A 14,622-nucleotide genomic window follows, 5' to 3' on the forward strand; every position below is an offset into this window, starting at 1 on the left:
GTGCCAGCAACGGCAGGGTTCGAGTGAATGTCTTTGACATTTTTAACACAGAAAACTCTTTAAAGTCAGAAGGTTTGTCTGTCACATTAGAAATGGAAAGTGAAGTTAAGTACATTGCATATTAAGATACAACATTCTTAACTGTGAGGTCTAGTTGTTTGTCAACATGATTAGTATCATTGGTTTCAATTCTAACAATATGTTTGCTTGTTTTTTTGATAGAAACCTCATGTATGGCGTGGTAAAACTGATGCAGGTTTTGGGTCAACTCACAGACAAGTTTTACTACACGGACTGTCTGTTTTTTGGTGCCATCATATCTGCCACAGACCCAGGTATTTCATCTCTTTCTCCATTTATTTTAATGTCATTGTCTGTTTTTTCATCATTCCAATAGTAGATACTTGCTGTTGCTTTTAAATGTTCAAATTCAGCATCACTATTTGAAAAAGCTGAGAATTAAATGATTTGTTTGTATGACATTGACATAAGCAGATCATTGGCATTTAGTCATTTCTGTTTGTAATTTGTGTGTGATTTTAGTCACCGTGCTTGCGATCTTTAATGAGCTCCATGCTGATGGGGATCTCTACGCTCTGCTGTTTGGAGAGAGTGTCATGAACGATGCGGTCTCCATAGTGCTTTCATCGTAAGTCTCTTCTTTAAACTGTATCACTTTCTTGTTCCCATTCTATGCTACAAAAAAGGTACAATATCACGTGTTTTGTCTGCGGCAGTTGGTGGGATTTCCCTGGCTGCCAGTACAGGGTTTTCTGGGGACAATTTTCACTGTAGTGCTGAGTAGTAAAAAAACTATTAAAGTTGTGTGTTGCAAGTCTAGTGGAATTTCAGTACGGCACTCTTACTCCACCTTTTGGACAACATAAGCTAGAGCTGATTATTTCTGATTCCCTTGTTCATCCCTTTCTAAATGTTGTGGAGTTGGATTATCACAGAAACATTTCATGGACTTAATATTTATATACATTTAAAAATATATATATATGGCACGACGCAGTGGCGCAGTAGGTAGAGATATCGCCTCACAGCAAGAAGGTCGCTGGTTCGAGCCTCGGCTGGGTCAGTTGGCGTTTCTGTATGGAGTTTGCGTGTTCCCCCTGCGTTTGTGTGGGTTTCTTCCGGGTGCTCCGGTGTCCCCCACAGTCTAAACACGTGCGGTACAGGTGAATTGGGTAGGCTAAATTGTCTGTAGTGTATGAGTGTGTGTGGATGTTTCCAAAAGATGGGTTGCGGCTGGAAGGTCATCCGCTGCATAAAAACGTGCTGGATAAGTTGGCGGTTCATTCTGCTGTGGCGAGCCCGGATTAAAAAAAGAGACTAAGCCAAAAACAAAATAAATGAATGAAAATATATATTGCTTTGACATCTTAAAAAGAGCTAGTTTAAATGTAGTCTATAATCCTATTTTTTTTTTTCAGATGTTTTGGTCAAAGAACAGCACAGTCAGTAAGTTTAGATGTTTTGTGTTTGCTTTATAGGTCGATTGTGGCATATCAGCCTTCAGGAGCCAACACACACACATTCGATGCCTCTGCCTTCTTCAAATCGGTGGGCGTCTTCATAGGCATCTTCAGCGGCTCTTTTGCTATGGGTGCAGTCACTGGTGTGGTCACCGCGCTTATATCCTTTTGCATTTTGTCATTAAATTACTCTCTAGCATATTGTAAAATGATGTTGAGAGAGCAGTGAGGACCCCACTAGAGGTCACCAAAGATTTATGAAGAGGTGCCACTCACTTTAGATTGATGGTTGCAACTAGGAGTGAACCTTGTACCACTTTAATGATAAAAGTAAATTCAAGATGGTTAATAATGCCATTTAATAAACCTTAAAAATATAATTTAATAATCAAAGTTTTTAATTAATTATATAAATGTGTATCTGAATGAAGCCGACAGTCTTTGAAAGGATGGCGGCTTTATAAGCACCAGACTAGTTCAGACCAGCGCAAAACAAACAAACATATTTATTTATATATATAAATTATTCATTGGGATTGGGAAATCATATCGTGCATCTACAGTTAACAGTTTAAAAAGGGGGATTTTTAAAGATATGTAGATAACATGGTGTTTCACACAAAAAATGTAACTCCTTACGACTGATTTTTAAATTCTTGTCTGCTAGGGTTTTGTTTTTAGGGCTTGAGGTGAGGCCAGGTGATTCATCGAAAAGTAATCAAAATCAACATTCAGAGCCTATGATCGATTAATTTTTTTTCTCTGTGTCACATGACCCTGCTCTATTAAAGGTTGTGGCTGATTTTTACTTCTGCAGCTACTTTACATCTGATCTCTGCTCAAGTAGGACGATGGACTCATTCTTGAGTCTTTCTTTGCACTACACTGACGATAATTGAAAGCCAGAAATGCCTATAGACTTCATATAAAACTTGTCAGTGAACTATGTGGGCAAAAAAATGAATCGTAATCGAGTTAAAATGTTTAATTAATCAAGATTTTGGCTTTAGGCCAAATCGGCCAGATACGTTCTTGGCAGATAATCCAGATTTTGAATGTTGGGATCTCCTGGCAAAACGATTGAGAACCACTGGTTTAGAGCATAGTAAATGCAGTTTGTATAGACATTGGTTATACATATGGGGTCAAAAATGTGTATTTATTTGCAAGAATAATTTGATTTCACTAGAATGCCTGGTTTGATTAAATAAATGCAGCCTTGATGAGCATAAAAAAAACGTACAATTTTATTCTACATTCACAGTACTTTGGTTTTTCTCTGTGCTGATTTGCTGACCATATGTGTGGTTTTAATTCTTAACTTTTATCCACGTGACAAAATTCACCAAGCTGCACTGTTTTCCTCTACTGGAGACGGCTTTGTTCTTCCTCATGTCCTGGAGTACTTTTCTACTGGCTGAAGCATGTGGCTTCACAGGTGGGTGGTAAAGGAAAGCTGTTTAATTCACCAGCAGTAACCCAAAGGTCAAACGAGAGCGTAATATATCATACAATACAACACCACAGCTGCATACCCTCTTGGCACAAAATAACAATTCTTACTATTTGCATACAAATCAAATCAAACCCAGGAACTTTCTCCATTTTGCTGGAAGGGCTAGACAGTGATATCCTTCATATGTAAATGTGTGCAGTCATTTAAATGGATTTCGCCTCTAGCCTGAATAGAAATTGTATTCGATCCATTAAAAATGATGCACATTTCTTGATTTGTTTCAGGTGTTGTCGCTGTGCTGTTTTGTGGAATCACACAAGCTCACTATACCTACAACAATCTCTCAGAGGAGTCGACCAAACGCACTAAACAGGTGAATTATTTCCTGTTTTCAATGCATGAACTGGTTTATAGGCATAAAGAAGACAGATATCAGCTGTAGCTTGAAAAATAAGAAAAAAAGTTTGTTTTCGGGAATGGAGCCCTGCATATTCTACTTCAAAAGATACTTTGAGGCTGTAAGTCGAGGGAGTGTGTGAAGTGAATTCCCAGCACCCCTGTGGTGTCGTCAGAGCGGTGCGGTGTGATGGAGTGAGAGGTGAAGCGCAGGCAGTAATTATGACACCCCTGTGGCACTGGATTTCTCTGCAGGGAGTCACGCTTATTATTATCAAAGCCAGGAGAAGGGTAAAGTTGTAGACTGTAGGCACAAATACATAAATGTCAGCCTCCGCTTTAAATGTTATAAAAGCCACTGTGTTGTCAACTTTGACGTCTGAAGCTTGCACTTCTGACTGAACTTCTCTTCAAAAGTACTAAAACAAATCATTTGAAATATTAAGGTTGTGCTCCCTATCTGTTATGAAAACTATTATAAGAATAATGTCATGCTTGGTATTTTAAAATGACATCATAATCTCAAGCATGTCTGCTCATTTGAGTTCTGTTGTTTCCTCTAGAATTCCTTTAAATACTCAACACATTCTTAATATTTCCATATAAACACTTGTTCTTACTTGTTTTACTGAGTTTTATGCTGTGCTCTGAAAGTAAAGTTGTATTATTTGTTGGATGAACTTAAAGGTGAATGACAGCTTTTTTGTATCCATTTTATTTTAAACGCTTCTAATGTGAAAGACACTCCTATAATTTCCTTAAAGCATGATTAGGAAAACATTACAATTCGCTTGTGTCAGTGTCGTATCAGCTGTTTTGTTGATTAATGCTGCTTTAGGTGTAGTGTAAACAACTTAATGCCCGGTCTGTTTGTTGTTGCAGTTGTTTGAGGTGTTGCACTTCCTGGCTGAGAACTTCATCTTCTCCTACATGGGCCTAGCACTCTTCACTTTCCAGAATCACGTCTTCAGCCCTATTTTCATAGTTGGAGCCTTTGTATCCTTTCAGGCTGAAACAAAATGTATTTTCCACATAAAAAGGTGGTTAATGTATAATAAACTAAGCTTGATTTTTTTTTAGGATTTATCTGGATAGTTTGACAGCAAGTTATAGATCAGGGATGCCTAAACTCAACACTGGAGGACCGGTGTCCTGCAAAGTTTAGTTCTAACCCCAATCAGATCCACCTAAGCTAGCTAATCTAGCTCTTACAAGGCTGTCTATAAACATCCGTGCAGGTGTGTTGAGGCAAGTTGGAGTTAAAATCTGCAGGACACCGGCCCACCAGGACCGAGTTTGAGAACCCCTGTTATAGATGATGCACCAGTGAACCAAACTGCTTAGAAATCCAGAAAAGTTTAAGGCAGTTTAAGAAAATCTTTTATTTATGTCATTTATAGCCACTAGGAGGCATTGTGTACAGGGTTCTATAGCCTCTACATTAAATGTCTGTTATAAGAACAGGAATAACTTATAGAAATAAATATGTTTAAATAAAAAAATAATAATAATTTGAGAGAAAAAATATTTTTCAACAGTAAACCAGTTTAATATCTGATATGTAGCTACACTTTTAGCGAACTATTTAAAACCGATTGTTTAACATGTTAGATCACACTCTCCATGTCAGATAAATAAGATATTGCCCCGGACGCCAGATTCTGTCAGAAAATATCTGTTTCTCTGGGCATCCAGACAACAAGCTAGCACAGCTGCCCAATACTCAGACCTTTTAACCAGTATTCAAGTGAAGTAACAATCTCCTATCAGTATAGGAGTTGACAGAGAAAGCCAGAGAGGAACAGAAACAGGAGACAAAGTAAAGATGATAAAGAAAGAGCTTATTGAATTTATTGAAAGAGCTTATTGAATGAGAGTTTATTGAATAATCTTACTTGTGTATGATTCAGTGCTCAGACTTCATCTGACCACGAGAAATCCAACAAGTAATATTATTCCGTAAGCAACAGTAATGGAAAAGTACTGCTTCACAACATTGTCCAGAGACAATACATAGCTTGAAATAGAGACATTCTCTTATCTCTTACTTTTGAAAACAAGTGTCACTTGAATCCACACAGTCATAAGATTAATTCAATTTTCTAAAAATGAAATTATAATAAAGTAGTAAATAAAGGAAAATAGTAATAATAAAATATAAAACTTAACAAAACGAAACAAAAAATAATAATCAATAATAATAATAATAATAATAATTATAATTATAAAATCTTTAAGTGATAATCAATAAAATGCTAAAATTATAATTATATAAATGACTTATGATTATATGATTAAATAAAATAATTAAATGAAGAATAAATGAATATAAACAAATGAAACAAAACACAACACAAATAAACGGTTGCTTTTTTGAAAAAAAAACACAGAAGTTTGCTATAAGGATTCTCTAAATCTTAGTTAGCATTTTTCTAATAAATTGAAACTGTAAAGATTCTTTTAATTAACTAAAGTGCTGAGGAAACAATATTTAATGCATCACTGATTAATAAATATGTTTATTTGTTTAACAAAGAAAAATAAGAGGAAGTAAACCAACCACTGTGTTTTAATATTTCAATTTTCTGAAATCTAATATGTCACACATGAGAACATATTCCTTTACATTTGCACTCAGCTAGCCATCTTCATCGGCCGGGCCTTGAACATCTACCCCTTATCTTTTCTGATTAACCTGGGCCGAAGACACAAAATCCGAGGAAACTTTCAGCACATGATGATGTTCGCAGGTACCGTGATCACACCTGATTTACTTCCTTTTCTCTGTCATATAACCTTATAGATGCAGAACTATTTAATACATACAGCGGGATTACTTATGTTGCGTCCTTTAGTGTCAAACGATTTGATGTGAACTCCCTGTAGATTTCGGCACCCTGCTAAATCTTATCGAGATCTAAATTAAGAGTGAAATGAGGCATCAGAATCAGTCCATCTCTAATAACGGCTCCTCATGTGGAGCAGCTCCCTCCAGACCAGCGACACCACCCAGCTAAAAGGCCAGCGAAGTGCAGTGCCCTTAAACACAGCCGATTGAGTGTGATGCCTCTGTTTGGTGGCTTAAGTGCACTGCCATTTCTATTTGTAGCAGCGCTGTCATTCTTCCTAAAATCTATTATGACTGTTCTGTGTGTGTTTGTGCTCTGCAGGGCTGCGAGGGGCTATGGCGTTCGCTCTGGCCATTCGTGACACTGCCACATACGCGCGGCAGATGATGTTCACTACGACCCTGCTCATTGTGTTCTTCACAGTGTGGGTGTTCGGAGGAGGCACCACGCCAATGCTATCCTGGCTGCACATCAGGTTAGAGTTCAAAAGGCTTCATCAGTGCCCTGTTTGACCCCTTTTTTTTTTAGATCAGTGGTTCTCGATCCCAGTCCTCACGACCTGCACATTTAGCATGTTTCCTCTTATTTAACAACACTGAATTAGATAACTAGCTTGTTGTAGGAGCTCCATGCATGAACTGAGTTGTGATTGACAGGTCTCTACACAGTGTGCATTGTTCTCGAGTGCCTTCTCTTTCATTGCTCTCTACCTGAACACAAAAAAATCTCTATTTCACCTCATTCATGGATTTTTTAAATGACTTTGCCTGCAGCGTCCTAATAGGGAAGTGTGACATAATATACCTCCCAAAAAAGATGTAATTCACATATCACACACTAAAATACCCTTTGAATGAAAAGCATACAGTTGAAGTCAGAATTATTAGCCCTTCTCAATTATTAGCCCCCCTGTAAGTAAATAGTTTTAATTACTCCTTTCTAATAACTGAATTATTTTATCTTTGCTATGATGACAGTACATACAATTTTACTAGACATTTTTCAAGATACTACTATACATCTTAAAGTGATATTTAAAGGCTTAACTAGATTAATTGGGCTAATTAGGCAAGTTAGGGTAATTGGGCAAGTCAGTAGCTGCGTCTCAAATGGCACACTATACACCATGCACTCATGCACTATGTACTCATGCACTATGTACTTATGCACTTACACACTCAACAGAATAGTATATGTATGTAGTCTCGTCCCAAATGGAGTAATAATGTTTTTTAACTAAATGGAAATTTAAACTGTTTCCCAGATGATGTTTGACAGTCGGGGCGAGGCAGTGGCGCAGTAGGTAGTGCTGTCGCCTCACAGCAAGAAGGCCGCTGGGTCGCTGATTCAAACCTCAGCTCTGTTGGCGTTTCTGTGTGGAGTTTGCATGTTCTCCCTGCCTTCGCGTAGATTTCCTCTGGGTGCTCCGGTTTCCCCCACAGTCCAAATACATGTGAATTGGGTAGGCTAAATTGTCCGTAGTGTGTGAATGTGTGTGTGGATGTTTCCCAGAGATGTGTTGCAACTGGAAAGGCATCCGCTGCGTAAAAACTTGCTGGATAAGATGGCGTTTCATTCCGCTGTGGCGACCCCGGATTAATAAAGGGACTAAGCCGACAAGAAAATGAATGAATAAATGTTTGAAAGTCGCCAAATCTGGGAAATAAATGACCAAACCATCAAATAATACCATCGGGAGGCGCTATAATCACTCTCATGAGAGTATTTTGCTTTCACTATTCTAAATAAATAAAAGTTATCCAACATGTGCGCCCGATAGCTCCGCTACGTGAGCAAAGAAAAATTTTTTTTATTAATTTTTTTTTTTGCGAAGCTGCGGTCGTTGAGTGCATGAAGAGTCCATCATTACACACTTCATTTTACCGGCTGAATGCAGTGCATCATCCCGGTAATTAAAGTGCACTCATTGTTTCTATATTTATTTTTAGATAGTATTTTTATTATTATTTATTTATTATAATATTTTTAACTATTTTCATTATTTTATCTTTAGTGTGAATGCACTACTATTTATACTACATAATGGCGTAGAATAGTGCATAAGTATGGGATTTGGGACACAGCTATTGTACAAACAGGGGTTTGTTCTGTAGACTCATTCATTCATTCATTTTCTTTTTGGCTTAGTCTCTTTATTAATCTGGCGTCACCACAGTGGAATGAACCACCAACTTGTCCAGCACATTTTTTTTACGCAGCGGATGCCCTTCCAGCCGCAACCCATCACTGGGAAACATCCATACACACTCATTTACACACATACACAACGGTAAATTTTAGCTTACCGTATTCTGTTCTGTAGACTACTATCCAAAACAAATATTGCTTAAGAAGGCAAGTAATATTGACCTTAAAATGTTTTTTTATTTTTATTTTTTTATTTTTATAAAAACTGCTTTTTTTTAGTCGAAATAAAACAAATAAGACTTTCCCCAGAAGAGAAAATATTTACAGAATTACTGTGATTATTTCCTTGCTCTATTAAACATAATTTGGAAATTATTTGAACAAGAAATAAAATCACAGGAGGGTGATTAATTCTGACTTTAACTGTATTACATACACCTTCAAACTGAAATCATGGTGTAATATCCACTTTGCAGGGCACTTATTTTTTGAATTAGAATAAATATCTGACATGAGAAGAGAAGCATATGAAATGTGCAGCATGGTGAGGCGCGAGGTCTGGGATTATGAAACACTGGTTCACTTTTTGATTTGGTGTGCAATTTGCAGGGTTACAATGCTCAAAGATCAGTGCAACTGGAGATATTTTCTGAACTATACAGAATCAGCTTTTTAAGGGTTATATACAACAAATGGTTGGTTATGACCAGTGTTGGGGAAAGTTACTTTAGAAAGTAATGCATTACATTAATGCATTAGTTTCAATGTATTTTCTTACTTTATTAGTTGTTTAAAGTAATATTATTGGGTAACTCGCGTTGCTTGGGATGTGTTCCCTCAACTCTGCCTATGACTACAATGAACTTTTGCAGTTGATTGCGTCACAGACAATAAAATTAATATAAACCCTGCTCATGGGCGAGAGGTTTCTGGATAAAGTGCACTAGGTGGCTAGTGAATGAGAACACACCGGACTAGACCAGTCATAACCCTTTGGGTGTTTAAAAGGCAGGAGCTTTATAGAATCGGGAAGGGGAACTGAAACGACAATGTAGAAGAAAGATAAAATGTGTGGATTAATTTTATTCAAAGCATAAACGCAGAATACACTGCACCCCATACACATGGTTAAACCTTCAAAAATAGCTGATTGACCATACCTTAAATGCATTTTGGGGAATCTAAGTGTTTACATATAGTATGGATGCCATAATGCATGGAGAATTTGCATAGGCTTTTTTGGATCAGTAAAAAATAACAATTGTAATGTGAAGCAACCAAAGCAACTCTCTGGAAATCACATTGAGATAGGAATTTTAAATAGAATATTGAAGTATTTAGAATATAGAATATTGACATATTTTCCTCCTCATTATAAAAACAAACAAACAAACTTCCCCTTCATCTTGAAATGACACTTCTCTCATTATGTGCTTACTGAAACAAGTGAAGAACAAACTGTTCAATCAGTTACTGGTTATATGTCTGAAAAGGGGAAAAAAACTACTTCCATTAGGAACTTCCATTTCTTGCCAATTTTAAAATTTTAGTTTTTCTTTCCAATGGGTAGCCTCGCGATTTGTCAAATCTCTGTCTATAGTATTTAGTATTACACTATTTGAAGGCACAGACATTTGTAGTGGTGTTCAAAACCATAGTGGACATACTCAAATTCTTATGCTTAACAGCTAGAGAATGCCATAATGCATTGTAAAAGTTGCACGCCAAATGAATTGCCACATCTGACAAAAAGAATACACAGCAAAATCCTACAAGTGTAACATACTGAATACTTCATGAATTTAAATTGATGTTTGTATACATGACAGAGATCAAATCACATATGTTTTTGTTACTACTAAACTCTCACTCATTTGAATTTGCTCTTTCAAGTGGACTAATGATCCCTAAGCTATAGTTTATATTTAAAAAACATAAATAAAGTTGGCTTTGATGAGGTATGAATGTAAAGAAATTTAGAGAAGCACGAGACACAATTTAACCATTTTATCCTGATTATTTATTTTTTATAATCAAGAAAGCCAAAATCAAAACTGAATTGCACAGCCTTGGTTAATATTATTATAATGGACTGGATTTTAAAAACTTGAATCTCTGAAAAGTAGCTACTAATGTTCACATCTTGTACAGTGATAGAGGACTGGAAAAATTCCTTGTTTTGGCACTTCGCACATCCAAACTTAATTGCAGCTGTCGTTAATAGCATGGATAGGTCCAGCCAATCACAATGTCCTTATGTGTTTGAGAGAGGAAGGATGTGACTTAACCCTTTCTGCATGTCTAGTTTACTAAGGGTTGACAGAGCATTTTTTTTAAAGGTGATTACATTTTTGGTGGGGACATTTCAGTCATTGCTGGATATTGGTGGGGACACATCCCCTCTATTCATGCCAAATCTACACCCCTGCAACAGTGAATGAGGGTATAAGGCGCAATTTTGGCTTTAGCCTTGCATCACATTAGATATAAACCTACACAGTCTGTCCAGCAGGTGGCAGAAAAGTTGATCAGAAAAATGTTTATTCATTTTAGTAATCAAGCAGATTTTGACAAATGAGGTCATGCTTGATAATCCTTTCTACAATCTTTCATGATTCATCATGGGATGTGATTTTGAAGATATAACAGGCATCATGTTGAGTCTGTTGCTGATGCCCCATTGGGTTTATCAGCTGTGCATAGTCATTCCTTTTTTTACATTTACATAGAAAATGCACCAAAGTTCTGCCTTAAAAAAGCATATGGGCAAAAAAAATAGTTGTTGTTTATGTTGCTAAAAACTGGTGTTTGTCTGGTTGGTCTCAGCAGGGGCTGGCTGGTACAGTGCCATTAATAAGAGCTGCGAGTTTGTCAGAATAAAGAGGATTATTGAGGACCAGTGCTGATGGCAGCTGCTGTAGAATGGGATTGAGAAGCTCAGGTTATTATCTGCAAAACTGCTGTGCACCCATTGAGCTGCAGACATGTCTAGGATGACCATGGCGGGATAAGTAAAAACGAGGACGGGAATCCATGCAGCGTCAGCAACAGTAGATCTATAAATGAGTTGCATTTGTCAACCTAATGCCAACAAATCAGGGCGATACGGGTTTAAATTCTTTTCAAACACCAGCTAAATGGCTTTGCGTAATTGAGAGCTAATGTACTGGCCTTTACGTGGGCTCACAGGAATAGACTTCACTCAGAAGTGATCTGTTGTCTCCTGCTGTTGCAAGACACTCTTAATGGAAGAATTTTATTATTGTTGTTATTAATATACATGTATATTTTTTGCTTGGTTCACATTTCCCTCCATGCTTCACAATCTCAGTGAACTAATGGCATTTCAGAGATTTTTTGCATGTCCATCAAAAAGCTTGCAACAAAAACAATGACAGATGTCAGCCCAAAGTTTTCATAGTATCATTTCTTTTGGTTTGCTTGTTTAAAGGATAGTTCAGCTTAATATTTAAACATTGTTATGATTTATTCGCCCCTCATGTAGCTTGAACATTTAGATTATTAACATTTTTTGAACTAGAACCATGTTTTACACTTTACACGTTTGCCATGTGTTTTAATGTTTATTAAAATAGTTTTTTGGTAATTAAAGTACAGGTGAAATAAAGTTTTTTTTTTTGCCATTGCAACATTTGTAATGTTTGTTATGCGTTGTGTACTAAAATGAGAAAGATGTTAATGAATAAATAATCAAGTAAATAAAATAGTTTCTATTGTATTAAAGTAACAAGCACACCCAAAGTGCTAAAACCAAAATTCTGTCTAAAATTGTAATGAAGTAGCCTTTATCTTGCATTGTTTCCATTAAATTATTCTGTCAGTGTACTGATTGGAACACTTATAATATTGTAAGTTAGAATTGAAAATTTTACCTAGAATATTTTACCAAACGTAGCTGGCGATTGATGCCAAAAATGAAAGAAATGAAGCATAAAAGTAGACCATGTTACTCAGTGTAACATCAAGCAAAAAAGTACAGATAAATAATGAATGTGTTGAATGCTAATGAATGAACCAAAACAATGGCAGATGTCAGCACAAAGTTTTCATAGTGTCAGTTCTTTTGATTTGTTTAAAGGGATAGTTCAGACTAATATTTAAATATTGTTATGATTCACTCCTTCCTCATGTTGCTTGAACACTGAAATAATGTTTTGCACTGGAACCAGTGTTAATTAAAATAGTTTTTTTGGGGGAATTAAAATACAGCAGAATAAAATATTTAATTGCCATGGCAACATTTGTAATGTTTACTGAAATTATAAAATTGTTAATAAATAAATCTACATTAATAAAGTAATATTTGTTGTTTTATAATGGAATCTTATTTAAATTATTTATATGTAAATTATTTATAAATTAAAATTATATATTATAGTTTTATTTCCCAGTACTGGGTTGCGGCTGGAAGGGCATCTGCTGTGTAAAACAGGTGCTGGATAAGTTGACGGTTCATTCTGCTGAGGCGACCCCTGATAAAATAAAGGGACTTAGATGGAGAAAAATTAATGAATGAATTAAATTTTTAATTAAATCATATTAAAATTAACTATAATTGTATATTATAATTGTAATTATAGTTGTATATAAATATACAGTATATATTCATTATAATTGAATTTGAATAATTACCATCACACCTAAAGACACCAAAATCTAAAATTGCAATGAATTAGCCTTTATTCTGTATTGTTTTCATTTTATTATTTTATGTTGGTGCACAGATTGGAAGATCTAAGAGTATATTTTACCAAAAGTAGCTGGCGGTTGTTGCACAAAACAAAACAAATGAAGCATAAAAGTAGACTATTTTAGTCATAGTGTAACATCAAGCCAAAAAGTACAAATAAATACCTTTTTTGTCTACCTTTTAGTAATCAGTTTAACGTAGGCAACATCACATAAAGATTTATATTAAAGCCTTTAAAAAAGGACCTTACCCAGTTTTTATACATATTAGCTAGGGACTGTAACAGTGGATCATGGCTTTACTTTGCTGACATGGTTCTTTGACAAACCTGATGGCATTAGGCTGCATACAGTGCTTTAAAACAGAGGCTGTTTTATGTTGCCAAATGTTTTGACACTTGACTAAAGCTTCAGAGCTGGAACTGTACCAAAGCAAAACTTTAGCTGTCAGTCCAACTATAAAAGGGTTCTAGAAGGAAGTTCTATAAACAATAATGTATTGTACAAACATGTTTGATTTAAAGGTCTTTGGTTTTCAAGCACTTCTGCAATATGCAGGGAACACCAGATTAAAAATCATAACACACCATAAAGAGTGTATTGTTCGAGTCTCTGGTGTTTGGATCATGGTAACGGTATAAATTAATTTTGTTTGTGTTGAGTTTTTACAACTTGTTCACTAAGCAGTGATCAGATCACTGTTCTCCTCACATGAAGTTGCTGTGCATACACTGTGATTTTTGTCAGATTTGAAGCTCAGTTGATTGTGTGACTCTTGGCTTCTATGACTTTTTTTGGGTCAGCCAAATTTCAGCTTTGGCATGTGTCATTTATCATGCTGTGAGGAAATGAAGAGGTCACTAACCTCTCTAGACTGGCATTCAGATGGTCAGATGAATTTCTGTCTTTTTTTCAGCCCTCATGAGGGAATCGCAGTTTATTGCGAGTTATGAACCAGTTGAGTTATTTGTGTCTCCTCTGTGCTGTACAAGCACCGGCTGCATTCCAGTCTAGTTTTGATTTCCTTCACTGACTGACTTCCCTCCATCTCATTTCCTCTGATGTACGTCATTGATTACGTTTCGCAAGTGATGCCACTACTAGCAGAACAACTGAATGAGTTTTAACCGAATGCCCTAAACCCTTGAGCACTTGGGAACTACACTGTTGTGATGTCACAATTGCATCACATTCTGGGACATATTGGTGCTGGAGTACACATATAAAGCCAACTCACCCCCTCAGTAAAAACCGAGGGTATGTCCATGTAAACTTCCTATATTCACTTTAAAATGGTAGAAGGATTCCTCAAAGGAAACGAGGGAAGGGAAGTTTGCGAGTGCGTGTCTAATTGAGTATTTGTTTTGTGGCTGCATTCCACTTACTGCAGGTTTATAGGGGGTAGTAATAAAATATATATTCAATGACACAGGAACAAATAAAAGTGTACAATATTCAAATAAGTAATGATAATATATCTAAACTACTCTTATATTTAAATATCCTTTTTTGTCAAAATATTAATATTAATAAATGCACCATAGTTGCACCAAAAGTTGAAAGGGAACATGTTAAATTGTGT

General features: G+C 36.1%; 1 protein-coding gene across 4 annotated transcripts in view; it reads left to right on the top strand.

The window, feature by feature from the left end:
• The window catches only part of slc9a7 (solute carrier family 9 member 7), a 71,259-nt gene that overhangs the window by 18,917 nt on the left and 37,720 nt on the right, over positions 1 to 14,622 (top strand). For all 4 annotated transcript variants that reach the window (NM_001030077.2, XM_073953007.1, XM_073953008.1 and 1 more), the window contains exons 5-12: positions 223 to 335; positions 544 to 649; positions 1,500 to 1,641; positions 2,814 to 2,919; positions 3,222 to 3,310; positions 4,216 to 4,329; positions 5,972 to 6,083; positions 6,504 to 6,657. In NM_001030077.2, coding sequence (NP_001025248.2) covers positions 223 to 335; positions 544 to 649; positions 1,500 to 1,641; positions 2,814 to 2,919; positions 3,222 to 3,310; positions 4,216 to 4,329; positions 5,972 to 6,083; positions 6,504 to 6,657 — 936 coding nt within the window. The remainder of the gene's footprint in view (positions 1 to 222; positions 336 to 543; positions 650 to 1,499; positions 1,642 to 2,813; positions 2,920 to 3,221; positions 3,311 to 4,215; positions 4,330 to 5,971; positions 6,084 to 6,503; positions 6,658 to 14,622) is intronic.

The sequence above is a fragment of the Danio rerio genome, chromosome 6 (assembly GCF_049306965.1).
Source record: "Danio rerio strain Tuebingen ecotype United States chromosome 6, GRCz12tu, whole genome shotgun sequence".
NCBI lineage: Eukaryota > Metazoa > Chordata > Actinopteri > Cypriniformes > Danionidae > Danio > Danio rerio.